General features: G+C 54.2%; 1 protein-coding gene across 1 annotated transcript in view; it reads left to right on the forward strand.

Moving 5' to 3' along the window:
• Positions 1-4743: 4743 nt before the first annotated feature.
• The window catches only part of LRRC38 (leucine rich repeat containing 38), a gene marked incomplete at its 5' end in the record, with an annotated part of 30572 nt that continues 7745 nt past the window's right edge, over positions 4744-27570 (forward strand). Inside the window, one exon of the mRNA XM_080801392.1 lies at positions 4744-5404. Coding sequence (XP_080657518.1) covers positions 4744-5404 — 661 coding nt within the window. The remainder of the gene's footprint in view (positions 5405-27570) is intronic.

Below are 27570 nucleotides of genomic sequence, written 5' to 3' on the forward strand. Positions count from 1 at the left end.
ATATCTTCAAAGGGTCACTTTGGCTTCCTCAAGTATTGGGAGCGTGGGTGGGGGTTGCGCAAAGTGAAAGCAGGAAGGCTGGTGGGGACTTCTGTACCAGATGATGCTGGTTTGGGCTAAGGAGGTAACAGTGGAAAGGCAGAGAAGGACAGCCAAGGTGGCCTTGCCAATGGATAGGAGGGGGTGGGGAAAAGCGAAGAGGAACTGGGGATGACTCCTCTGAGTTGGCTGTGACATCATGGCATGAGGGTGCCTTTGGCTCTTGGGACATGTGCCCTGCATTTTTTTCCTCCTGGGAAAGACCATCGCCATCGTCCTCTGGCTCTACCCAAGGTCACCCATTTGCTGGATGGCTAGCTAGCATTAGGAGCGCCAGCCGTGAGCAGAGAACAGATGTCTCCTTGTGCAGGGCTGAGGGACTGTCCCCACATCCTCCGTCTTATTAAGCTGCCCACGCTCAGACCAATGAAGCCAGTGAACCGGGGATGTGGGTGGGGAGCCACTCACCTATACCCACGCTCACAAAGTCAGCTAGAGCTGGAGAGAGTGAAGGTAGGTACGCATGCGTGCATACGTGTATGCGTGTGTGCATATGTGTTTCTCTGTCCCTCGGATGGTCTACGGTTGGAGTGGAGAATATGGTTCAGGGAACAGAGACTTCCGAAAACTGACCCTAGAATTTTAGGGCATTCTGAACAAATAAATTCCAGACAAACAAGCACTTTAGTACTTTATCTGCAGAACACCTGGGTGAAAAGTAGAGAAGTTAGGTGATTATGGGGCTGCCGTTTGCTGTGACAGTCTCACCACCAAGCACTTGATAGATGCCTCATTTAATCCTCCTAACAACCCCGTGCACTAGGATTATCCCATTTCACAGATGGGAAAACCGAGGCTTTGAGAAGGTAAGCAACTTGCCCAAGGTGACAGAGCTCATGAATGGGAGGGCCAGGGTTTGACCCGGTTCTGTCTGACTCCAAACCCACGTTCCTGACCGTTACGTCCTCACTGCCTCTCATTTAAGCGGGTTGAAGATTCGTTTCCTGGTTCCAGGGATGAAGCCAGGGGTAGGAGCTTTTCTTCTAAGTGGGTCCAAGCTTGCCAGAGACCTAGTGGTTAGGACAGATGGAGCTGGGGTTCGCTCTCCCCGGGCAGGCAGCAGATAGTGCCCCCTGGTGGTGGAGATGAGAACAGAGGCGCTTGGAGTTGGCTCGTTAGTTGGGGGGACAGAGTCACAGCAGTGCCCACGGAGCAGAGAGCTGGTTCCATGAACTCAGGCTGTCCCAAGCAAAGGGCCAGAGCATGTCTCCTTTCCTAGGGCCCTTGGGTGTCCTCCTGCCTCCTGCCCAGGTGCTCATCAGAGGCAATACACACCCGCAACCCAATGACGTCACCAAACACCAGCCACGTCCATCATTCAAACCTAGCATCTGCTCCTAAGTGCAGACCTCTGCATGGTCCACGCTGAAACAATCTTGTTTACAACGTAGGGCCTAGGATTTTGGCTAATTTAGCGGTCCGTCTGCTAACCAAAGGGGGAAAACCTCCTGACTAAGGACTGTTTCTGCATAAGGGAAGCAGGGCCCACAGAGGGGGTTTTCTGGGGGCCACTGTCCACGTAGCTTCCCAAAACCCAACTTCGCAGGGAGACAGACACGCCACTTAGGAAACAAGACAAGAAGGGCCACGTAGCTATAGCTTGGGGAACACCGGGGGAGTGGGGAGCTCTGCTTGGCCAGTTGGGGAAGGCGTGACACCGGGTTTCGAAAACATCAGAATACCTTGGGTATTTGCCACACCAGGTTCTGAGCCTCTTGAATAGGAATCACAAAGAAGGTGCTGACATACAGTCTCTGAATGTCTGTCCCTGTCACCTGCGACATTTTCCCATCCGGCTGTAAGAGGCCCCCTTCCTGGGGGTGGGGGGGAGCAGGGTGATTGGAGCAGCTGGGGTGTCAGGATGCCTGTGTTCTATTTCCAGCAGCTATCACTGACTCATGGTGTGACCTTGCTGAGGTCAGAGCTATGTTTTCCTTGCCTGGGGAAAATCAGAGGTGACAAAGTTTGCATTTTCCCAAGGGATAGGAGTCCTGGAACATCGGGGGCCCCTCCCTGCTCCCCATGAACCCCAACTGATTCTTCTCCTGCTGATATTAATGACAAATGCTTAGCTTTAGTCTCGAGGGACTTTGGGGGACACTCAGAGCAAGAAACAAGGCATTCTTACCATAACAGGACCTAGGGCCACTTTTATAAGCAGTTTCTCTAAATACTCTCAGATCACGTTTCCTACCAGTATTTCCCCACGTGGGCCTTACGTAGTCTGTGGACGAGGGGAGAGCCAGCATTTTCTCCCAAGTTCCAAGATGAGAAAGATCCAGGCCAGGAGTGGTGTTTCTCAACAGTTTCATTAGCAGGAGCCCCTTTTCTTATTTTACCACCACGCACCCCCGTTTTGAAAGCCCTTGCTAAACCCTTTGCATTTATTACGTAGAAACGCATCTCCGTTTTCATTAATCAAAGTCTTCCGTGAATGCCAGCTTCTGCGCAGCACAAAAGAATCAGGGCTACCATCAAGTCCATTACCAAGAACTGCAGCATTTACTCTGGGTGGCCTCCTTGCAGATAAAGGTCCGGTTTCACCTGATTTTTTTTTTTTTTTAAATCCCGAAAAGTGTTCATCACCAAGGGGCCCAGGGACCCCAGGCTAAGAAATGTTTCCCAGGGGAGATCAGGTGGCCCGTGAAAGTTTCTGTGACTAGCGGTGGGGCCAGGACCAGCTTCAGGAGCCCACCTCCCACGCCAGGGCTGCAGCCAGCCAGACTCCTTGGCAGGAAGGGCTGGTGCCCACGGAGGCACACAGGGGCACGGGTCCGCATGTGTGACCTGGGAGCCCAGTCAAACATGGATGCCATGAAACTGTGATGCTGAGGGCCCAAGCCAGGGATAAAAGGGCTCTCCTCGGTACTGGAGTGAGCAGCCAAAACCCAGCCTGAGACTGGAAAGGCGGAGAAGGTCACAGATGGGTTCAGGGCGTTCCTGGAGAGTTGCAGCAGGGGGACCTTTTAATCCTGCCACCTGCCTGTGCTTTGTCTGAGACTGCAGTAATACATCGTGTATGCAGCCTGGGGTACGCTCACCCACTCTAGGAGGATTGAGATGATCCCCCCCAGCGCCCCCCCCCCCGCATCTGCCTCTTCAAGGGGATGATGCCAGAGCGGGGGTGGATCCTCTGCACCTGGGGATGATAAAGGCAAGCGGGGGACCCTGGGAAAGTAGGGGCACAGACAGAGGATTCTGAAGGTCTGGCACGGTGGCTCAGAGTAGAAGCAGGAAAAGGGCTGCAGGACCCCAGGAGCTGTTCCCCGGAACACTCCACCTACCCTCCTCCCCACCCCGCTCTTCTGCAAACACTTGTCATCTGTTGAGCTGTTGGCTCCGTCCCAGAGGCGCAGGTGTTTGATCCATCGGAAGGCATCGAGACTGCATGTACCTTTGGAAAAAGGCTGGGGCTTAGCTCTTATGGTTTTAGAATCTGAGCCTCTACCCATCTGTGTGGGGGCCAGGGACCAGGGCAGGGTCTTTGGGGGCCCGCTGCCCAACAGCTGTTCCTTGGGTTATTTTGGTTCTGTGGGAGCTTATCAATTCCATGGTATTTGGACCAAAATAGCCAGCAGCAGGACAAACTCTTGGTGGCTCTGTGGGGACCTCTCAACCCTTTCTAAAGGACCTGGGGGGTGTGGGGGAGGAGTTCGGCTTGAGTGTAGTGTTCCCGGGAGGGAAATCTCCTGCCAGTATCATACTTATTACCCTTTCCCATTCCACAGATGGGACATAGGGGGTCCCTAGAGGTGGAAGCCCTGGAACTGAGGCCTCACCACTGGGAGCCAGACCCCCATCCCCCCGCCACAGTGCCTCTCCCTTGGGCCTCTGGTAGACCAGCAGCCAGGTCTAATCCTGCCAGGGGGGATTCCGGTTCCTGACAGGCTCCAGCCAGCACGGAAAGTGCTGACAAGCCCTGGCTTCCTTCAGGCCACAGCTGCCTGCCTCACTTGACCCCTAGTGCCTCGCTGAGATGGGTCAAGTGCGGGTAGGGGGAGTGAGGAGAGAAAAATGAGCCACTCAGGAGCTCCGCCCAACCCTAGGTCAGCGGCTCTAGAGCCCGCCGGGATTGCCCCGGGCACAGAGCCAGAGGGACCCAGGTCGCGTTCCCTTTGGCAATGGGGTTGGCGCACGGGGAGCGCTCTTTGGCACCAGGAGGGCGCCGGGGTGCGGGGCACAGGCCCCCAACACGCCCTCTGGAAATCGCTGGGGTGGGGGGCGCTCGGTAACCGAACTTAGTCGTCGAGCGCTCCTGGCCGAGTCCGCGCGACAGGTCTTGTTACCCGGTCTCAGAAAAAAGCTGCCCGGGTGGGGCCGCTTTGGCGCCAGCCACTCGGCCACCTCTATCGCTCCCCGCCTCTCCCTGGGATTTTCCAGCGGGTTAATTTCCTGTCCGGGTAAGTCCTTCGCGAGTCCTCGCCCCTCCCTCCCCGACTCTCCCATCTCGGTCCCTGCCGCCCCGGACTCCCCGAGTCCGTGCGCCTTGAGCTCGGTCGCCCCCGCGCGCCCGGGCGCACGCCGTCCCCGGCCGCCTTCCAGCTCCCAGCGCCTGGCCGCCGGGACCCCGCGCGCCGCCCCGCGCCAGGGTTCGCCCCGAGAGCCGAGTCCGAGTCGCCGCGGCGGGCTCCGGTCCCCTCGGCCATGCGCCCCCGCGCCGCCCCCCGCGCCCCCGCCGGCCGCGCCGCCGCCGCCGCCGCGCTCGAGCTCTGCAGCCTCCTGCTGCTGCTGCTGCTGCTCCGGCCCGGACACGCGTGCCCCGCGGGCTGCGCCTGCACCGACCCGCACACCGTGGACTGCCGCGACCGCGGGCTGCCCAGCGTGCCCGACCCTTTCCCCCTGGACGTGCGCAAGCTGCTGGTGGCCGGCAACCGCATCCAGCACATCCCCGAGGACTTCTTCATTTTCTACGGCGACCTGGTGTACCTGGACTTCAGGAATAACTCGCTGCGCTCGCTGGAGGAGGGCACGTTCAGCGGCTCCGCCAAGCTGGCCTTCCTGGACCTCAGCTACAACAACCTGACCCAGCTGGGCGCTGGCGCCTTCCGCTCGGCCGGGAGGCTGGTCAAGCTGAGCCTGGCCAACAACAAGCTGGCGGGCGTGCACGAGGACGCCTTCGAGACCCTGGAGTCGCTGCAGGTGCTGGAACTCAACGACAACAATCTGCGCAGCCTCAACGTGGCCGCCCTGGCCGCGCTGCCCGCCCTGCGCACCCTGCGCCTGGACGGGAACCCCTGGCTCTGCGACTGCGACTTTGCCCACCTCTTCTCCTGGATCCAGGACAACGCGTCCAAGCTGCCGAAAGGTGAGCCCGCAGGCAGGCTGGGCTGCACACCGGGCTGGGGGTGGGAGGGTGGGGGGAGCAGGGAGCAGGGAGCATCCGGGGGGCAGGGGTCTTGGGTCAGGCCCGCAAGCCCCACTCGGGTGCATGGGAGAAACTGCCCCAGGACCGTCGCTCAGGTATAAGCCTGGCAGATTCCCAGCCTGAACTTTGCCTGGGAGTCCGCCAGGGAAAGTGGGTGGGGAGGCTCACATCTGGATTCTCTGGAGTTTCTGAGCCCTGATGCCATGCTTCTCCACCTGTTTCTCCAGCAGCTCAGTTTCCGAAGTTAGGGACCTCCCTTTTTTCTGTTACCCATGTCTGAGACCAACTCACTGGGCTTTGGGCCCCAGGACTGGTGGGTGCAGGTTATTTATGGGCCCCTCCTAAGTGGAAGACACCCTCCTGTGTGGGAAAGGCTGAGCGCTATTCTCGCTACACGGAACATCGAAAGATCCAGCCAATTCTAGGGGCTCTCCAGTAGCTTCCAGAGCCCGAGCAGGTCTGTTTCTGAGCTCCCAGGTTTGCTCTTCCATCCAAAAGCGATGAGAAATATTTCTGGTGAGGAAGACTGGCAGCCCGCTAAAAGCCCGTGATGCAGTAAAGATTTGCAGCTCTGTGGTTTTTCAGCCCAGATGTGAAAAGCTGAACGCGAAAACCTTAGCAGGCTGGTGCACCCTTTGCTTTCCTGGTGTACCCTTTGCTTTCCTGGTATGCTTTTCCAGTGGTGACGCGGATGGATGTACAGATCCCTTTGGCAGATGGAAACACAGAGGGCACATCTGTCAAGGGGCCGTGGAAAGCCCAGCGGAGGGAAGCAGAGGCAGAGCCGAGAAGAGGGCACCCCAGCATCCACAGAGATGAGCCCCAGGATGGGGAGCAGGCAGAATGTCCATACCATCCCGTGGATCCCAGGCTTCTAGTGGTAGGCATGTGAGCCTCAGTCCCAAGTGATCTTGCCCCCAAGGGTTTGACAGAATAGGACCCAGAGCTGTAAGGCACACATTATAAAAAGTGACATAGATGTGGATTTAACTTTGGTATATCTTTCCTCCACTTCCTGGATTTCGAGGATGTTGCTCCTCTATGCCCTGAATTCCTGTGGTCCCTTCTTCACTCCATAATTTACTAAGCACGAACCCCAGGCCTCGGGGCCACCACTCCCCAGCAGACGCAGGCCCCTGAACCGGCATTTTCAGCCCGGGCTGCCTCTACCGGGGAAGCAAGTCCTAAAAAGGTCTGACCTGCCCTCATTCACCTGCCTGCCCCAGGAGAAGACCGTCCTGGAGACAGGAATGTCCAGATAAAAACCTCATCGTGGAAGGGGGTATGCCTTGGTTCTGATCCCTCCCACCTTTACTTTTGGGTGGAATGGGCGTCATTAACCTCTGTCGTTAGTTGAGTGGGTCTCATTGGTTCCATGTGTTATCGCGTGAGGGCAGGGTGCTGTAGGGTTCAAAGCTGCAGACTTCATTCTCAGTTCTGCCACGGATGGATGGCGATGACCTTGAACAAGCCACATGTCCTGTCTGGGTTTCTGACTCCTCATCTCTAAAATGCTCTGGTTGACTTCTGAGATCCCTACACAGTCCTGGTCGTAGAGTCAGAAGACAGGTTTGTGTGCTGGTGGAAAGCCTGGGCGAGTCTGGCCAGGACCCTTCACTTTTCTGAGCCCCATCTTCCTCCTGTATGAAATTAGGACATGGGTAACGCCAGGTGGTCCGTCTGACCTGTGGTGGTCAGGATCAAAACCAGCTAACCCGGGTGAACGCAAAGAACAGTGAGACTGTAAGACGTTATTCCTCATATGGCCGGCCCATGGTGGAGGGAAGAAAAGGGGACACCAGGTGGGGATGTGTGGCTGGGGGAAAGAATGGTCAGGCTCAGAGCAAGGACCAGTGTCCTGGCCCTGGTTGGGGGTTGGTCTGGTTCAGCGGGGAGAGACAGAGGCAGCGAGAAGAGAGCACGAGGACGTCAGGCACTTCATGGGGGGTTGGGGTATGTGTGTGCCGAGAACAGCTGTGGTCTCACTGTGGGCTGCCATGCATGTGGCCAGAGCAGTGTCCAGAGAACCGTGAACCAGAGCCAGGTGGGCAGCAAGGGGACGAGCGTGGGCAAGACAGCTGAGTTCTGATTTCCGCTTACGTTTCTCTCTGAGCCTCAGTTTCCCTCCGACTTCAGCATGCCGTAACAGTATCCCACACCTTGTTTGCGGTGAGGTCTGAATGAGATCAGCTCCGTCGTGATTGCTTAGCACAGCCCAGGTGCTTGCTAGACGCCCGTCGTCCCTCCCCTCCTCCTCCTGCCTTGCACTCTTTCTGTCTTCCGAGAGGCGCTGGGCAAAGTGGGTGAGGGCCCAGCCTTGGGTCAAATCCTGCCTCGACCTCTTGCTAGCTCTGTGACCCCTCCGCACCCCCATTTCCTCATCTGTGAAATGGAGATGATGTTGGTGCCCGCCTCCCAGGGTTATTGGGAGGATTAAAAAGGTATTATTTATGAAGTTCTTAGAACAGCGTCTGACACAGAACGGCACGATCTACGTGTTAGTGCTGTTGTTACTATCCTGTTTTAACTGGAGGGCCCAGAGGGGTGACGACACAGAGGGTTAACAACAGCTGGGGGACACAGGTCTCCCCCTACCATGTGGCCGCCCACTTCCTGCCAAGGAAAATGGGGCTCCACGAGGCCTAAGCTCCAGGGTTTTCTAGGCAAGTGCCCTGCCTCTCCCAGGAGAGGGGACTCAAAGGCAGAAGCAAAGGGATCCTGTCCTGGTTGCCTTGTCCTCGCCTCCCCATTCCCTCCTCCCCCAGAGAAGCAGAACGGAGCAGAGCGAGTGACCTTGACTGGCTCTGACAGTTACAGAAATGCCTTCGTCTGCCAGGCGAGCCTCTTGTGCGGTCACCGTGCTGATGGGAGCACTCCGTCACGGAGCACACTCCGGTGGGGAGGAAGGGATGCCTTGGAGGCAACAGATCCCCTCCATCCAGGCTCGTTTGGGGGTTAAGCAGGGCCGGGTCTGGGGACTTGGGAGGATCTGTCCCACTGGTGCTGGGGCTGAAGGAAGAGGCCGAGGGGATGCCTGCCGAAATGCCCTTCAGCCAACTTAGCACCAAACAAAACAGACGAACCTAAAATAAGAAAACAAACTAGGAAACCCCCCCCAGGATGCCCAGTTAACTCTGAATTTCAGATGAACACCGAATCCTATTTTAGTGTAAGTATATCCCATGCAATATTTGGGATATACTTACACACAGAATTATTGCCATTTTCTGAAATTCGGCATATAAATATGCCACCCTGTATTCTATCTGGCGGCCTGACCTTGTGATGGATGTCACTTGGTAAGGGACAGGTGCCATCCCCTTTCATTCAACTGTGCCTGGCAGGTAACTTAACCCACCGTTTATCCACCAAGGTGCAAAGAAGGGAAGTGGTTTACACAAGGTCACGGAGTCATGTAGTCAGTGGCTGAGATGAGTGCACTCGGGAGTGTCTGACCCTACACCTAATTCTTTCTGATAGATCAGGAGGGAGGGTGAGGCTGTCCCCAACCCTGCCCCCTCCCAATCTCCGATTGCCCTGGGTCGCAGCTGGCCGACCTCCTTCTAGCCCCAGATCCTTCACCTGGGCTGGTGGTTCTCCCGTGAGATGGTGGATCCCAGGCAATTTGCAACAGTGACCATCTCTCTTTAAGTAGGAAGGACTCCAGACTTGGAAGCAGGGGTCCTTGCTCACTCAGGTGAGCCGTGGAGTAGAGGGGGAGAGGGTGGGGAGTGTTTGGGGGAGCTGGGGAGCAGCTGGGTAACACCCTTAGGCTTTAAAGCTTTTCTCTGCGGGCCTACCACCCGGTTTCCTTATAGGAGCCCAGGGAGGTGGATGGGGAAATGAAGCCACACAGGAACGTGGTTGAAATGCAGATTCTTGTGCCCCCCCTAGGCCTACTGAATGGGTGCCTGGGGGGTGAGGCCTGGGGTCTGCATTTCTAAAGATTTTATTTATTTATTTATTTGACAGACAGAGATCACAAGTAGGCAGAGAGGCAGGCAGAGAGAGAGGAAGGGAAGCAGGTTCCTTGCTGAGCAGAGAGCCCGTTGTGGGACTTGATCCCAGGACTCTGGGATCATGACCTAACTGAAGGCAGAGGCTTTAACCCTCTGAGCCACCCAGGCGCCCCCCCCCCCTCCAGGGTCCACATTTTTAATCCCACCCCCCAGCGCCCAGCCCGGGCTTGCAGTATACCCTGAAGCTTGAGAACTGCTTGGAGGTGAGAGGGCCTTTTGGTTCATCTCTAGAAACCCAAGGTCTTGTCCTGGTTCAGAAGCTGAACCAAGAGAAACATCTCCGAGATTTTTTTTATTTTGGCAAGCAAAGGAGTGTGGGTAGGAGGATCTCAAGGCTCCTTCTAACTCTAACATTGTCTGATTTCAAGGGAAGGGAATATTGTCATCCTATGAAGGATTGGGAAGTTGAGGGTCTGGGGAGACCAGGTCCCTCTAGAGACCCCTCTGCTGGAATCTAGGGGGCCATGTCTCAGTGCAGCAGGGTGAGGGCAGAGCGCCCAAACCATTCGGGACTCTGGGCTCACGGGACATCTCACCCATCCCCAGTGTTGCTCCCGGAATGGCTACTGGGTTTGAGAAACCATAGCAACAGGCAAGGTGGGACTGCCTCTGTGATCGGCTTCGGAGGTGCACAGAGTGAGTAGACGACCCTGGTGACAGCCTGCACCACGCCCGAGAGTGGGTCCCAGAGTGGGAGGCCCAACTGCCCAGGCACCTTCCTTCCCGTCCCTCTCTACCCACGATGCACGTGGCCTGCAGGTCACAGCCCGCGGTACCATCGAAGAGACCTGACCTCATCTTGCACCCCAAGACCTTGACACATGTAGCTATGGGGAGGGATGGGCTAGGGGCCGGGAAGGAGGGACGGGGGGGCCACAGCTCATGCTTTGGGTCTGTAACCCTGGCCCCTTAGGGGACAGACCCCTAGAGAAAGTCCACTAGCGTGCTGGAGCAGTCAAGCATTTGAAGGCTCAACCCCGGCGGGTTCCTGAACCCCTCACTAAGAAGGGGTGCCCTGGCAGCAAAGTCCTGAAAGACTTCCATGACGAACCCCTTCTTCCCGGCCCGACTGACCGCTCACTGGGGGAGCTGCCCCCCTTCGCCAGTAACCCCACTTCCTTTTCTCATGTCCAACACGATGAGGGCCTGGCTTAGTCAGATGAGGGGGGTCGTCTTGTCATACTGCCAAGTAACCAGTATTTCAGCCGAAGGGACCAGCGCTGATGCTTGCTGGAGGTAACACGGGTCCTTTCTCCCAGGTGACTCCAAGGTGACTCTACTTTCCCTTTAGAAATCAAAGCAGTTTTATTTCCCTAATTATAACATAACAGTCTCCTTGTATATGTGGGAAATGTAGAGAAGTATTGTGAAGGAAACAGAAACCACCCTGAATCCCACCGCTCTTAAAGCTTTGCTCTATTTTATTCTGGTTTTATTCTTACATTCATATACATTTTTAAACAAATTGCTGTGGTACCGTAGCTCTTATTACTGATTTTTTTTTCTCTTATTGAGCCGCAAGAATTTCCTGCCATTACAGTTCTTTGAAAACGTGACCTTTCGTGGCCACGTACGTAATACGTCATTTTATGGATCTCTTCGTTGAACCCCTCCTGTTGTTGGAAATGGGGCTTGTTTTCCTTTATTTATTTATTTTTTTTGTACATAAACGGTGCTAAACCAAACATCCCATACACGTAAAGCTTGGGGGGGCCTCTTGGTATTTTATTTCTCTGGGGTGAATTCTTTGAAGTGGACCTGCGGGGTGAGGGTCGATGGTTATTTTAAACCCCTAGAAACATGTTTGCCAACTGTGCCCCGGGCAGCTGGTGCCATTGGCAAATGGGGAAGACCTGTCTCGCCATCTCTTTCCCAGTGTGGTGTGTTATTATTTGGAAACGTGTTTTCTATTTGGGAGGCACAACAGTGACATCTTGTTGCTTTAATCTGACCAGTCGGGTGGATGTTTCGGGTGTGTTTATACGCCTAAGAAAATCAGGTTGGCAGCAGAGGCGGACTGGGGTCTTACGCCCTCTTGCACGTGACCTCTCTCGTGCCTTTGACAGGTCTGTACCCGTCCTGCGTGCACGAGCTAATGCGTTTTTAACTCATCTCTTAATTAGAGTGGAGTCACGGGGTGTCACCTTTCCCATCATTACCGGTGTCCGGGCCGAGTGTCGGCTTTGGCGGGCCCCAGGCTCTGGAGTCCCGGTGGAAAGTGAGCCGTGAACGTGACCTAAGGCAACCTCGCCTTGTCTTGTTGGCTCCCGGGGAACCCAGCCGAGTCCTGCGAGTCCGTCCCAAACACTGGATCTCTCTGAAAATGTCACATGCTTGTGCCATACTGTCAGTTAACCCAAAGGGCGGCCTCGTTGCTGGGTGACGCGGGCCAGTGGACCCACCTTCCTGCCCATCCAGGGCAGCCCCAGGGGGACGCAGCCTGGGATCTGTTTTGGAGAGGCCCGGGTCACTGTTAGCTAAGGCTGACGGATGGCCGGGTGACTCAGCCCCAGAGCATGAGGCCCCACAGCCAGGGGCCGTCCAGTTTCCGTTCTCCCAGAATCCTGTGGTATTCTGTGTGGTTTGGAAGGCTGGGCTGGGCAGGCCTGGTCACCTCCGGGCTGGCAGTGTCGATGACCTGGGAGCAGGAGCTATGGGTACATCTGTGGGTTGTCGTGAGGACCTGGATCGGGTGTCTTTGCGGGGTACCGTGTCTGTGCTGGGTGCATGATGCAGTCCTGGGGCGCTGTCCTGGGCTCCTGCTCTCAGGCCTCTGCCCTGGCTGTTACAGGTGCCCAGGTTCTTGCCTCCCGCCCTCCCTCCCCATCCCTACCTTTACTTCTTTACCTTTCTGGTTTCTACTTAGCCTTCCAGCCTCCAACCCTCTGGGCCCCCAAGGCCAGGTGGGGAGCCTTTCCTGAGTGACCTCACTGGATCCCATAATATCGCTATGACTGCGGCATGACATGGCCAGTTCTCAGGTCTGTCAAGCCTGTTTGGAGGGCACAGAATGTGTCATTTTCATCCTTCAATCCCCAGAGGCCGGTAGGGTATACGGCACGTTTGGAAACCTGATGGTCTCCACTGCATTCACGAAGCCAGCTCCCTCATGCCCCACAAGCCCTCCCCCACTTCCTGGTCCATCCCTGCGCAACACCCTCCCCTGGCCACATGGACCCCCATCTGTCCCCAGAACACGCCAAGTGCCCGTGTCCAACCAGGACCTCCGAACCTGCAGCTCCCTCTCCCACTAGGACATTTCCTTCTCCAGCGGACAGCCACACAGTCTTCCTCAGGCCCCCACTCAGATGTCCCCACCTCCGAGAGGCCTTCCCTGACCACCCTGCCAGGGCAGTCCCGCACTGCCCCCAACTCATCTTGGCGGAATTTATGTCACAACACTCACTGAAGGCCACATTCTCTTGTGCACAAGATAGCTGTGTCCCTGCAGAAACACAAGCTTCAAGAGATCAGCCTGCTCGCTGCTGCGTCCCCGGCCCCTGGGACCACATCCAGCGTGGAAGGAGCTCGGTGAGGCTGTGGGCGCACCCCCAAGGCCTCTGTCACAGAGGCCCTGGGGCACAGGCCATGATCACCATCCTCGGCTTCTGTCCTCAGCAAAGAGCCCTCTCCAGCTGTAGTCAGCAAAGGATACCCAGAACATTTTCCAGGTTCTCTGGGCTTCTTTTCCAGATCTGTGTGATCCTGGCCAAACCCCACAGCCCCCCGAGCCCCAGGCTCTCTCTGCTGTGAAGGAGGGAGGGAGCCCGCAGTGCCTGCCCCTCTCCTGGGGCGCTGTGGGCAAGATGAAGGCGCGGCTGTCCGGGATTCCGGGTGGGGGGGCCGGCGCTGGGGGTCAGGTGTGCTCGAATTCTCTGCCCAGCAAGGTGCGCGCTGAGTGGCTGGTGAACGGAGTTCAGGTCACCAAGGCCACAGATCACAGTTCACCCCGCTGAACCAGAAACCAACTTCAACGGGTGAAAGCAGACAGAAGGGTTTCTGGTAAGGATGTGGGGTGTCGCCAGGAAGCCTCAGTCCCGAACCTTCCGTCTCCAGGGAGTAGCACGGCTGAGGCGTCCTGGGAGGCCACAGGGAGCGCAGAGCCTCTGTCGTGCTCTCCTCTCTGCCTCTCACACTTCTTCGTTCTCCTCTCCACACGTTGATGGACCTTCTCTATGTTCTCATGCACGTGGCAAAACTACGGGGCTCCACCCAGGAGACCCGCTGAGGCCCGGAGACGCCGGGCTCTGCTGGTCCCAGTCCCGGGGAGGAGGCTGCATCTGGCTCGGCTGCACCCTTCTCAGTGCAGACAGGGGAGGGGATGGCTGCGGGGACACGTACATAGGGACCGGGGCATGGGGCAGAGTTTAGGGAGGGGGCTGGGCAGGCCACCGCGAGGCATCTGTCATCATGGCTTTGCTTCCAGTGAACGGTCTGATGGCAGATATGTCCCCTAACGTTCCTGGGCCCCCATGTCCCCTCGGTCCAGTACAGGCAATAGCATCTGCCCTTTGACCTCAGGGGAAGTCATACGAAGAGGCTCAGAGGGCAGTTTCCTCCACCGAGGCACACAGAAGCTACTTTTGTCTCTTTATGCAAATCACAGATGTGCAGATGACCAGCCCAGCTACGTGCACAGCCTCACAGGTCCCACTGGGTTTCAGCACCGCCGGTCAGACCCCAAGTGTCCGAAGATCCACGTAGACGGGGACCGTGTGTTCGCTGCTGGCTCGCAGCCTGGTCCCTGCTGATCAGGGACCACCTGGGGCCCCATCTCCCCCATCCTCGGGGCTGGTTATGGGATAAGTGCCAAGGGCACGAGTCAGGACCTCGAGGGAGCTGCGGGCCCCTTGAGATTAAGGGGAAGATTCGCAGAGGTGAACCCAAACCAAAGAGCAGGAATCGGGGTCCTCGTCCCGGCTCCGTCCATACCTAGCAGTAGGGCCTGCGGGTCTCGTCCCATCGTCAGTTGCCCTGGATCACCTCAGATGCCCCTTGGGGCAACAGGTGGGAGTCATGGGAAAAGGGTGGGTGGGAACGGAACCGAGAGCATATATACACATGAGAAACAGCTTAGAGCACCGTGCTGGCCAAGCTTCCTAAAATGTGTTGGTGGCTGTGTCCCTCCTGCTGGCTTCCAATTTTTGGCCCCTGGGCTAGATAATGGTGAAGACTCCTTCTTGCTCTGATTTTGGCTGATTTTGCACCGTCCTGAGCCAGCCTCCTTATGAGGTCATGGGATGAGACGGCCCAAAGCCCCCAGCTCCTGGCAAGAGTCTCTGGGGTGGGCTCCCGTGGCACAGGTCCTACCCACCAGCCGCTGTCTTTTAAATAAGGAGATGCGAGAGTCTGTCCCCTTCTTCTGCTTCTTCATATCAAGAGAAGATCCGCCCCCCCCCGCCCCAGTTATTAGAATAGCCTTGCTTTTTTGTAAGACACCAGTGAGATGGTATCTGTTTTATTTTTATTTTTTAAAGATTTTATTAATTTATTAGAGAGAGAGAGAGAGATCACAAGTAGGCAGAGAGGCAGGCAGAGAGAGAGGGGGAAGCAGGATCCCTGCTGAGAAGAGAGCCCGATGGGGGGCTCGATCCCAGGACCCTGGGATCGTGACCTGAGCTGAAGGTAGAGGCTTTAACCCACTGAGCCACCCAGGCGCCCCAGGATATCTGTTTTAAACATAACCATCATAAGGGATTATCTGCATCGGAAATGAAAGCTGCCCATGGTCGCGTTGAGGGGTTAGGAGCTTAGAGCCAAGGGTCGAGGACATCCTGGCTCTGCTGCCACTTCCTTGACTTGGGAAGGTCACTAGCTTTTCTGGGCTTCGGTTTCCTCACCTGTCACCCCCTGGTGAGCAGAGAAATACTGACATAAAGGAGCTTTAGAAGGGAATGGGGACCACTTGCAAGAGAAGGACCATTGTCAACCCATAAAAATTACAAGATGGTGGTTTATGGGTCTTCGGGCCCCTGGATAGTCACGTGGCAAGAACCACAGAACAGCAGTGGGAGGCCAACGCTCTCTCTACTCCCTTGATGGGACATGGGAGGGAGAGGGTGGACGTTGCAGGCCACATGAACTGTTAGATGATGGGGAAGACCTCGGCTTTAATGTTTATTAGTGGGGACAGAAGCAAGGAGCACAGGGAGGAGGTGGTGAGGAGAGGAAGGAAGCTCCCAGCCAGAGCGGGGGTGGGGAGGCTGGGGAGGTTTTCGGGGAGCCCCCTAGGAGGTCAGGAGAAAGAACTGAGTCCCATAGAAAAACGACTGGGGGGCGCCTGGGAGGCTCAGATGGTTAAACGTCTGCCTTCAGCTTGGGTCATGATCCCAGGGTCCTGGGACTGAGCCCCACATTGGGCTCCCTGCTCAGCAGGGAGCCTGCTTCTCCCTCTCCCACTCCCCCTACTTGTGTTCCCTCTCTCGATGTGTCTCTCTCTGTCAAATAAATAAATAAATCTTTTTAAAAAAGGAAAAAAAAAAAAGAAAAATGACGGGAAAAGGTAGGCAGTCAAGTGCCACTGATGATTTTCTCTGGCTGAAGGAGTGGCTTTATTTTATTAAAAAAAAATAATAATAGGCTACTTTTTAGAGCAGTGTTAGGTTTCTGGAAAATTAAGCAGACAATGTGGAGAGTGCCCATAGGCCCCCTCGCCCTCAGTTCCCCTATTACTGACCCTTGCCTTAGTGTGGTCCATTTGTTACAATTGAGGAACCAGCACTGATAGTATTACGTTAGTATTAATGGAAGCCCACAGTTTACGCTAGGGTTTCCTCTTGGTGATGTACAGATAGGTTTGGACAGGTGGATAATGTTGGGCATCCACCACCATGGTATCATACAGGTAATTTTACTGTCCTAAGAATGTCCTGTGCTCCACCTGTCCCGTCCCTCCTGAACCCTCTCTCTGGGAAACTCTAACCTTTTTACTGCCTCCATGGTTGGCCTTTTCCAGAATGGCATAGAGTTTTTCACTTCTTCCTTTTCTTCCATGTGCTCTTCTGTGTTGGTACAATGCCTAAGTATTATGTTCCCCCTCCCCGACCTTACCTTTATTAATATGACCCACGACAGACAAACAGGTGCACACATCTACATTAGCCACATCTCTGTCTTCCTGCTTCTCCAGGTTCGGATAACCGCCCTCTCCCCTTATACCTTCAGGGAAGGCCGCCCCTCCCCAGTGTTGGAGCTCTGGGGACTGCACTGACTTTGTTGACTTCTGAAGGCGAGTCCACGCCTTTGTAAATAGCCCCTTTGTTGGACTCCCTTCAAATAACCGGGTTTGGGTGGGCTTGGGTGGACCGTGCTCGCCGGCTGGGACCCGGACTTGAGGAGCTCTTAAAGACTCTTGAGCAAGGAATGATGGCAGGGGGGTGCTATGGGTTAAATGATGTCTCCCCAAAATCATATGTACTCAGATCTGATTACTTCATATCTCAACCCCTTATTTGGCGATAGGGTTATTTTAAATGTAGCTGGGGCTTGTTTTAATCAGACTTGGTGAGACATGCAGACACAGAAATGACTGTATGAAGGAAGATGTTTAATACAGATCTCTAGAAACAAGAAGTGTGCAAGCCAAGCAGGGAGACACCAAGGACTGTCAGGGGACAGAGGGACCGATGGGAAAGTGCAATCAAGAATCTTTATTGTGGGTTTTGCAGGAGGAAGGGGCAGGGTTGGCTAGTTTGTATAATTTGGGCAGGCTGTGGGCTGAGGTGGGGGGTCCCCTAGTGTCCAGTCCCTGGCCCTGGCGAGAATTCCAGACTGCAAGAGTCTGACAAAAAAAGGTGGATGGGGGTGTGGACTGGGACTGGACGGATTGCTTAGCAAAAATGTGCTTTCAAGCTGGTTGATTACTGCTCTAGGAAGTGGCGGACCCTGGGAGGAGCCCCAAGATGTCAAAGCTAAATAAAACACAGAAAGTCAAAAACATGATTAAGACAAAGGTCACTGCAGATGTAATTACTTAGGATACGGGCACAAGGGCGGGCCCTAAACCAGTAGGACTGATGTCCTTATAAATAGGGCCTATTGGGACACACGCCAACAGAGAGAAGGCGGAGGTCAAGGCGATGCAGGCCAAGGAACGCCAAGGATGGCCAGCAAACCCCCAGGAGCTGGGGTTCAGTAGCCTCCAAAATGGTATCCAGCCGTCAGTCAGATTTTATGACGTCAAAGCTAATCCCTCCGCTGCGTTTGATTAAAGGGGAATAACCACTAAAGGTAAAATCAGGCTCTTGTTTATTTGATCGGGTGTTCTCTGCTCCCTGCCTCGAGCAGGCTGTTCCCACAGCTCATTAACGGAGTGTCTGACCATGTTCCAGGCCCTGAGCTAAGCAGCCCAGGGCAGCCCCACCCAGTGGAAAGACAAAGTGAGCCACAAATGAACAGATGAAATTAATTTTGATATTTTATTGAACCAGCAGATCCGGAAGGTTCAATTTTTTCAACCTGTCGTCAAGGGAAAAGTCATTCATGAGATCTTTTCCCATTGTGTTTGCACACCAAGTTTTCACAGTCTGGGGTGTCTTTGACAGCACAACTCAGTCCAGACTGGACACACGTGACCTTGGCAGCCCGTGGCCGGGGGCTACCCCAGGGGACAGCAGAGCTCCAGGGCTGTTGGTGTTCAGTCCAAAGAGGACGTTTCCAGCCAACATCTCCCCATTGGGCAGGTGAGAAAGCCAAGGCGCAGACAGGTTAATGCAGCTCTGCCTGGGTCACCGGACGGAGCGGAGGTGTGACCCGGAGACACTGGCTCCAGGGTCTTCGTCACAGGCTGTGCAGCTTCTCAACTCTCCTGTCGGAAACCCGGGTCCCCCCGCGGCGAGCCCATCCTCTTGGGTCCAGAACCTCTGCTTTGGGCTCAGAACCAGACTTGGTCAGGGAGCCTTCCAGATTTGGAACTTGGCCTGAATCCAAAGATCCCCTGAGTGTCTTTGCAGAAACCGGAGCAGACGAAACCCGTGTGAAAACAAGTTCGGCTGCGAGCGTGAAGGACAGGGCAGTGATCTGGACGAAAACTCCGCTCTCTTGGAGGGCGCGCTCCAGAAAACTCAAGCTCAGCTTATGGGGTGATCTAGTTTATCCTTCTTCATTTTCAGGTAGGAAACTGGCTCAGAGGGATCGAGTGACTTGTCCAAAGCCACGCAGCGAACTAGTGAAACGCAGACAAAGGTCTAGCCCAGCCCCCCTCCCCAGTTCCAGGCTGCTGCCGTACCCTCATATTGTTCACCAGTCACCAGACGGGGATGTGGCCCAGTGTCTGAGAACTCAGGCTTTGCATTTAGAGACCCCACCCCTTGAACCCTGCTCTTCTATATACTAGCTGTGTGAGCCTGGGCAGATAACTAACCTCTCTGTGCTTCAGTTGTCCCGTGTGTAAAATATGGACAATAATATTTGTAGCTTGGCACAGCGCCCAGCACACCGAAAGCCCCTAATGAACACCAGCTGTTATTATTATCAGCCGTGAATCTATGCCCCTGTCGCCTTCCCAAGGACCCCAGTTCCAGAGGCTCACGCTGAGCATCCGATGTGTCTCAGTGTGATACTGCTGTGGGTGCTCGGGAATGAGGGTCCATTCCCAGGCGGGCTCTGCCTCTGACTCACTGCGTGATCTTGGGGGCTGTGCTAGTTTCCTGTAACAGATTCCCACAAAATTAGGGCCTTAAGGTCATACAGATCTATGATCTTACAGTTCTGTGGGCCAGAAGTTCAAAACAGGTCTTGCAGGCTGAAATCGAGGTGTCTGGGTTCCTTTGGCCTTTCCTGGTTTCCCGTTTCCCCACGTGTGAAAACAGAGCCTTAGATAAAGGCGAGGGCCTCTCTGCCTGCCCAGGTTGTTTCTAATGACACCCCTGTCCCTCCCTCCAACCCCTGACCCTGTGGCCACTTGCAAACATCCCACAACTCAGGACAGGTGGAGGACATCATGATGGAGATGATGGAACCAGGACAGGTTGGGGACATCATGGTGGAGATGGTGCACATGGGACAGGTGGGGGACATCATGGTGGAGATGGTGGAACCAGGACAGGTGGGGGACATCATAGTGAAGATCGTGGAACCAGGACAGGTGGGGGACATCATGGTGGAGATGGTGCACATGGGACAGGTGGGGGACATCATGGTGGAGATAGTGGAACCAGGCCAGGTGGCAGACATCATGGTGGAGTTGATAGAACCAGGCCAGGTGGTGGACATCATGGTGGAGATGGTGCACATAGGACAGGTGGTGGAAGTAATAATGGTGGTGATGGTCAAGGTGATGGCATTGACAGTGATGCTGGTGGTGGTAGTGGAAACGCGTGCATGCCTTCGCAGAGAAAGATTTTCAGCCCTCAGTGATCATCCCTGCTCATTTCTTACCAGGAGGAGGACAGGCTGGGAAAACTGCACTGTGAGTCTGTCGATGTTCTATCCTCGTGCAGTGACTAATGTGGGTGTCCTGAGGTCCAGGGCTGCCAGTCAGGCTGGAGGGTAGCATAGCAGAGTCCCAACCCTGGCGTAGGACTGACTGCGCTCTGCTGCCCATTCAACAGAACGTGGTCTGTGGAGACAGTCCCAAGCAGGAGCCCTTGACCTGATGCAGCGATGCCTCTTCCTCTGGTGGAAACGAGCTGATTACTTAATCAGACAAAGTGTCTGCGGCTGAGACAGGGAGGACAATTGGGAATTTCCCCTGATGCTGCAGCCCCTATTTAATGAAAGTTATGGTGGAGAACAAGGGCCAGCACTATAGAAAATTAGAGATGGTGTTCCCAGCACCCTGCCCCCCTGCAGTCCATGCAGGGGTGGCTCCCCGCAAAGTCTTCCTCTGTGACACCAAGAGGCTGCAGCAAGGAGCCACGGGACCCACACCTTCAGGTCCAATTAAAGGGAGATATGGGGTGGGGTGACGGGCGCAGATACCTTTGGATACCTTTGGATCGGGAAGCCGTGGCTGGAAGCCTGACCCGGCCTGTGAAAGAACTCGCTGCTTCTTTCTGTCTCCTGCTTCTTTGGGTTTGGAGTTCTGGAAGCCGGCCCCTGGCCCACAGGGAGCCCTCCGACCCCAGAGTGTCAGAGAGGAGAGTGATAGGAGGGTGAGCTCTGGCCACGAGCAGTGGGACGTATGCCCAGGGGTCCCCAGAGGGCCTTCACGCTGGTCCTTTCTCCAGGAGATGGGAGGGGAGGCTCCTTCCCTGGGAGCTGCTGCTCTGGCTAGTTTGGGTGGAGAGAATCAGCCACACTCTCTCCCCAACCCTCCTTGACACTGGGGCCTTCTCACACCTCGAAGCGTTTAGTATAGGTTTTAGGGCAGGCCGTTTGCAGAAGAACCACTCTGAATGGCCCACGAGCCCATGATTGAACATTGAGTTCTACTCGTCGTCAGAGAAATGCAGATTACATCAGCAGTTATGCTCTTTTATGGCTTCTGAGATCAGCCAAGATGAACGAGTAACAAAATCCATTGTGGCCACAAGTGCAGGGACGGTCCTCGGCTTGTGGGAATGCATCGTGGGGAGATAATTAAGAATGTGTATACAGATGCCCACCGAAGTCTTGCTTCTAGTAAGGAAAAAACGGGAAGGGCCCTGGGATTGCAGAAGGAAATCATGGCTCAGCTACACAGTGCAGTGCTTGCAGCCATTTAAAATAATGTTTTGGGGGCGGGAGCGCCTGGGTGGTTAAGTTGGTTAAGCATCTGATTCTTGATCTCAGCTCCGGTCTCGATCTCAGGGTCGTTAGTTCAAGCCCCACCTGGGGCTCTGCACTGGGGGTGGAGTCTGCTTAAAAATCAATCAATCAGGGGTGCCTGGGTGGCTCAGTGGGTTAAAGCCTCTGCCTTCAGCTCAGGTCATGATCCCAGGGTCCTGGGATCGAGCCCCACATCGGGCTCACTGCTCAGTGGGGAGCCTTCTTCCTCCTCTCTCTCTGCCTGCTTGTGATCTCTGCCTGTCAAATAAATAAATACAATCTTTAAAAAAATATCAATCAATCAATCAGTAAGACATTTGGCAATGACCCTGGTCGGATGGAAAGATGTTCCCAGTGTGCTTACCCAACAGAGCGGCAGAGTATATTTCTACCTGGGTGATATCTGTATGCAGATGCGCAGAAGAAATCGAGAAAGATATAAGCCAGTGTGTTAAATATGTATGTATGGATCCTTTTATCCTCCTTCCTTTTGTTTATTTCTGTTCTTTCAGTGAATTAGTAGGCTTTGCCTACCTAGAGTTGGGAAAACAAAAAAAAAATATTTTTAATGACAAAAGTGCTTGGAAGAGCTTGTCGTTGATGTGGATTAGGCAGGTCTGGGGTTGGGTGGGGAAAGCTGGCTCAGCGGGGAGGGCCCCAGAGATCCTCTGGCTGTAGGCCTGTTTGTTGGCAAGGGGCAAGAGATTAATCTCAATCTACCGTCCGCTGTGTCACCGTCTATTTCGGGAGAGTGGCAGCTCTTCACCCTCTCCAGCAAAGGTGTCAGCTGCCGGGGAGAAGTCATCAGTCAAGGGGACAGAGCAGCAGCAGGCGGGGGGGCGGAGCCATCCCGCAGAAGGAAGGAGGCATGTCTCCAGGGGACAGTTCCGGCAGGGCAGGGCTGCTGGACGGAGCGCTCTAGCCACCTTCGTAGTCAAGACACTCAGGATTCAGTTTAACAAATCAGAGAGACCGTGGCTCAGTGTCGGTCACATGCTGACCCCCGGGCCAGGGAAGGGCCACACATTTTCATGAGGTCCCCAAGGAGTGGACAGGGACGGCCCAAAAATGCGATCTGGGCGCAGCCTCCAAATAAGGAGACAGGGAGGACGAGAGGCCCAAGGGCAGCAGATGACTTATGTGTCACACATAAGACACCCGGAGTGGGTTGAATTGTGTCCCCGCAAGAGACATGGCCAAGTCCTGAAGCCTGGAACCTGTGAATGGGAAATTATTTGGAAAGAGAGTCTTTGCTGAGGTGACTAAAGATCTCGAGATGAGCTCATCCTGGATTTCGGATGGGCCCTAAATCCAACGGCAGGTGTGTTTTTACAAGAGAGAGATGTGACAGAGGCAGAGGGTGGGGACAGGCTGTCATAAACCGAGGAATCTCTGGGGCCACGAGAGCTGGAGGGGGTCCCGCCGCATTCCCCCCTCGCGCCTTCGGAGGGAGCCTGGCCCTCCTGGCACTTCGGTTCCAGGCTCTGGCCTCCAGAACTGGGAGGGAATAAACTTGCTTGAAGCCACCCAGTGTGTGGCGGTTAGTTAGGGCAGCCGGAGGAGAGGAAGACAACACCCGGACCCTTGAGCGTGACCTTGGGTGTTCTTTCCACCGAGAACCCCGGGCGGGGCTGCTGCTGGAGACAGCACGGGCTCCAGATCGGGTCTGCACGTTCACTGTACAGCCTCGGCGTCATGATATGAACCACTGGGGCTTAGTATCCCCTGCAGTAATTTGTGCAAACACTTTTAAGTCAATAAGGGTGGGGAACGGCTAACCGCCTAGGTCTGGAGTCAGACTGCCTGATCCCGAATTATGGTTCTACCATGTCTCCGCTGGAGGACCTTAAGCAAGAAACGCAGTGTTTCGGTTTCCTTACCTGCAAGCCAGACTCACTGTCGTACTTGTCCCAGTGTCTGCTTTGTGGATTAAAGCCGTGTAGACAGTGCAGGGTGCGTAGAAGGACACCTAGCATGTGGTAAGACTCCAGAGGGGGGTTAGCTGATGTGACCCCACTACTTGTGGGGGGCTTTTTGTTCCCACAACATCTGTTCCGGAAGAGCACTGCAAGTTTCCACCCCTCAAGAGGGAAAAGCATGGGAAAAATACGTAAAGCTTCTCTTTCCTTGCAGGGAGCAGAGAGTTATCTGCTGACGAATTTGGGGAAAAGGACTTTGGTCCAGCATCATCGGCCGTTAGGGGGAATGGCCTATCTGTCAGGGGTGATGGCTTAGGAAGCTCCTTGTGGTGTACCACTAAGCCATTTCCCCATCCTATCTTTATTCATACATTCATTCAAAAATATATTTGGAAGTTCTAGATACTGGGAATACAGCAGGGAACAAGACCAGAAGCCTGACCTCAGAGAGCCAACACTGGAGTGGGGAGCGTCAGGGAAGCAGAAAATAAATGAATACATATTTAGATAATACGGCAGGTGGGGTTGGGTGTTCCAGAGAAAAATAAAGCCAGGTGGGGGAGGTGGAGAATGATCGTGGGGGTGGCGAGAGCATCTCCGACAAAGTGACACCTGAGCAGGGGCCCTAAGGATGTGAAGGAGTGAGCCGGGTAGAGGGAGCAGGTGAAAAGGCCCTGAGGTAGGCCTGTGCTTGGGGTGTTTGAGGAATGGATTTGGAGGGAAGGTAGTAAGGATCTTGGGTTGCATTTTGAGAAGGATGAAGATGCTTGGGGGGAGGGGTACTGAGCTGAAGAATGATGGGATGTGAGTTTTTCAGTAAAACACTTGTGGTTAATGAAGGGAGGATTGGGGGGTTATCTGTGGAACCCCACATCCGTAAGAAGTAGGAGGAGTTCACATCTTTGAATGCACTTCATTGAAGAAGAGTGAAAAGTCATCAAGATTGGTAGCGCCCAACATTTTTGCCACTAAGAACCTATTAAGTTAATGTTTCCAGACCCCAGCATTGAAAGGTGTTGTCCACCACACACCTGTGTGTTTGACTAACAGCCCCTGCGACCTCATCACAAACAAGTGAGGGGCTTCTGATTGGTTTTCTGACAGAGCCGCAGCCCACCTTCCAGACCCTGGCTGGGCATCACATGCTGGGACCCTTCCCACCTAGACATTTCTGACCTGTTCTGGATTTTCTTGGTTTTTGTGATATTCGTGCACCGTGTGCCAGGCTCTAATCTGGGAGCTGTGGGTGCAGACATGGTAGGCAGGGCTCCCCACCCTGTGGAGGATGTATAGAGGTTCAGAAAGGAGAAGCCTGACTCAGGGAAAGGGGGAATGTAGGTAGCATTCAGGACAGACTTCCCATAGGAGGAGTTTCCTGAGTTTTGAATAGGAATTGACAAACCTCCTTAAAAGGGCCAGATGGCAAATCTTTTAGGATTTGTAACTACTCAAATCTACCATTATAGTGGAAAAGCCGCCCGCAAGCACGTGGAAACCAATAGGCCCGGCTGTCTTCCGGTGTGACTTGACTCCCAAAAATATATGGGGGGCGGGGCAGAGCAAGAGGGGTGTGGCCCCGGAGCTGTTGTTCGCAGACTCTACGCTTGAGGAATGAGGACATGACCCCCCAGGAATTGCTCCAGGTGGAATGGGAAGTACAGAGCGCAGACAGTGCCCCCCAAGGCGGCCCCAGATCCGGGGTCGTCTGTCCAGGCATCCACAGGCCCTTCCAAAGGGAGGACAGTGAGGGCAGCGTCCTGAGTGGTTCTTAAGTGTTTCCCCTTCTCATCTTATGCTGCACATCCTAACTTTGATGGCATACAAAGATTTCTCTTATAAAATGTTGATGATGATAATGATGGTGATGATGACGGTGTATGTTTTGAATGTCCTCACGGGGCAAAGTTATAAGCTGTAGTGCTATGTCAGTCTCTGTTTCTTCCCCTCCCCTCCCCTCCCCTCCTTTCCCTTCCCCTCCCTTCCCCTCCCCTCCCCTTCCTTCCCCTCCCTCCCCTCCCCTCCCCTCTCCTCTCCTTTCCTTTCCCCTCCCACCCTCTCTCGCTTTCCCTTTCTCTCTTCTTTTTCTTTCTTTCTCTCTCTCTTTCTCTTTTTTTCTTTACCAGCATATAACATCCAAAGCCTGAGGACCACAGCTCTAGACTGTAGGCTCTCACGAGATCTCTGTCATGGGTAGGGAGTCTTGGCCCCAACTCTGGCCATGCCTCTCACTCCAGGCTGCATCTGGGATGCGGCACAGGCCGAAACCACCGCCCAGGGGCTGCGCACTCTGATGCTTGCACAGGAGTCAGGCGGGGGATGATGAGTGAGAAGGCCCAGGGCATGTGTCCTGTCTCATTACAGCAGCCCGACAGTTGTGTCCATGTGAAAATGCTGCTTCAGCTCCTGATTTAAACGGCATTTGAAAAGATTCTTTAAAGACTACCACATTGCACTGACCAAATAATAATAATAATAATGTTTTGTTTTTTTTTTTTGAATGTCTTAATTCAAATTCTCAGTTCCTGGCCATGATTCTCTGGTGACCCCACACTCAGCCCACCGGAAATCTGCCAGGGCTTTGGGATGATGCCGTCGCTAGGGGGCGCTGTCCCGGTCCTGGAGGTGCATCTACGACCCACCCTCGCTTTCGGATTCCACCTGTACCCCTCGCCTGCAGGGCCTTTCTCATTCCACCCGAATAACCCTTCAAATTCAGAGCTGTTCATTCATTCCATAAGTGTTGAGAACGCACTAGACCTTCCAGACACCCTCTCTTCATTCTCTACATTTGTGATCTATTTGTGATAGATCCCCAGCTGTGCATTATCTTGCTTTCCAGTGGCCTCATGTATTTTCGGTTAGGTTCCTCTGCTGGACTGTAAACGTCCTGGGGCCAGGGATGTCACTTTCTTCGGTGCTACAGACAACATGGGCAGACGGAGGAAACACGGGCTTCAGAGTAAAACAGACCGAGTTGAGTGCAGCTTGAATTCCGGCTTTCCCATTGAATAGCATGTGAATTGCCAAAGATTTCTGAGGCCCGTTTCTTCAGCTAGGAGTTGAGCATTGTGCTGTTCACCTCCCAGATGATGTGAGTGATAAATGACGGGCGGTGAGGGGCACACGCTATATCCGAACACAGCAGGTGCTTGGTACACGGTCCCCACACAGGCATGCCTACCCTTCCCGCTTTAGGGCATGCGTGAGGGCTCAGGACATCGTAGGTGAATTATACTGAGTTGGGAGATTTGCGTATTCATTCTTTTCAGAAATCTGCCCAGTGTGTCTCCCCTGGGCTCTTCCAGCCCTGCTCTCCTCCCAAGTGTTGAATCACTAGGGACCAGCCCTTTGCAATGTGGCTGCAAATCCCTGAAGAAAGGTCACGTGATGGCTTTTTAGGAGATGATGGCTTTTATTTAAAAAGAAGGAGCAAGCCAGTAAACACCTGAAAAGATGCTCGAGTCACTCGTCATTAGAGAAATGCAAATCAAAATCACACCCACAAAAATGAGATACTCCTTTGCACCCCTTAGGATGAGTCTTATTATTATCTTTTTAAGGGCCTAACAAGCGTGGACAAAGATGTGGAGAGATCCGATCCCTCGTGTGGAGCTGGCGGGAACGTAAAATGGGGCGCAGCCATTGCAGAACACAGTAGGGAGTTCCCTCGAAAAGTTAAACATAGAATCACCATATGACCGAGCAGTTCCGCCTCTGGGTATATATCCAGAACCACAGGTGGAGATTTCAACAGATACTTACATGCCAATGTTTATAACGGAAATATTCACAATAGCCGTGTGGTGGAAACAACCCAAGTGTTGCATCAGCCAACAAAGGGAGATGTAAAATGTGGTGTATCCTCTCCATGGAGTATCATTCAGCTTAAAAAAGAGGGAAATTTCGATACATGCTGCAGCCATGGAGGGACCTAAAAAACATCGCGCCTGGTGAAATAAGCCAGTCACAAAAGGATACGTAGTGTATGGTTTCACCTCTCTAAGGAGCCAAGTTCATAGAGACAGAAAGCAGGACAGTGGTTAGCAGGGGCTGGGGATGGGGGAAGGGGAGTTATTCTTTAAGGGGTACAGAGTTTAGGGGATGAGAAGGTTCTGGAAATGATAGTGGTGATGGCTGTACAACGTTGTAACTATACTTCATGATGCCAAATCGCACACTTAAAACAATTAAGGCAGTACGCTTTATGTCCTGTATGTTTTACCGCAACAGAAAGTACACGGAGGTGGGTCCTCTGGGTGGCTCAGTCGGTTGGGCAGCGGACTCGATTTCAGCTCTCGTCATGGTCTCAGGGTCAAGAGACAAAGCCCCTATGTATGGCTCTGTGCTCACTGGGGGAGTCTGCGTGAGGATTCTCTCTCCCTCTCCCTCTGCCCATTCTCCTGCATGCTTTCTCTCTCTCTCTCTTTCCCTAAAATAAATAAATCTTTTAAAAAAAAAAGAAAAAGAAAAGGACACAGAG

The sequence above is a fragment of the Martes martes genome (assembly GCF_963455335.1).
Source record: "Martes martes genome assembly, chromosome: 4".
Lineage (NCBI taxonomy): Eukaryota > Metazoa > Chordata > Mammalia > Carnivora > Mustelidae > Martes > Martes martes.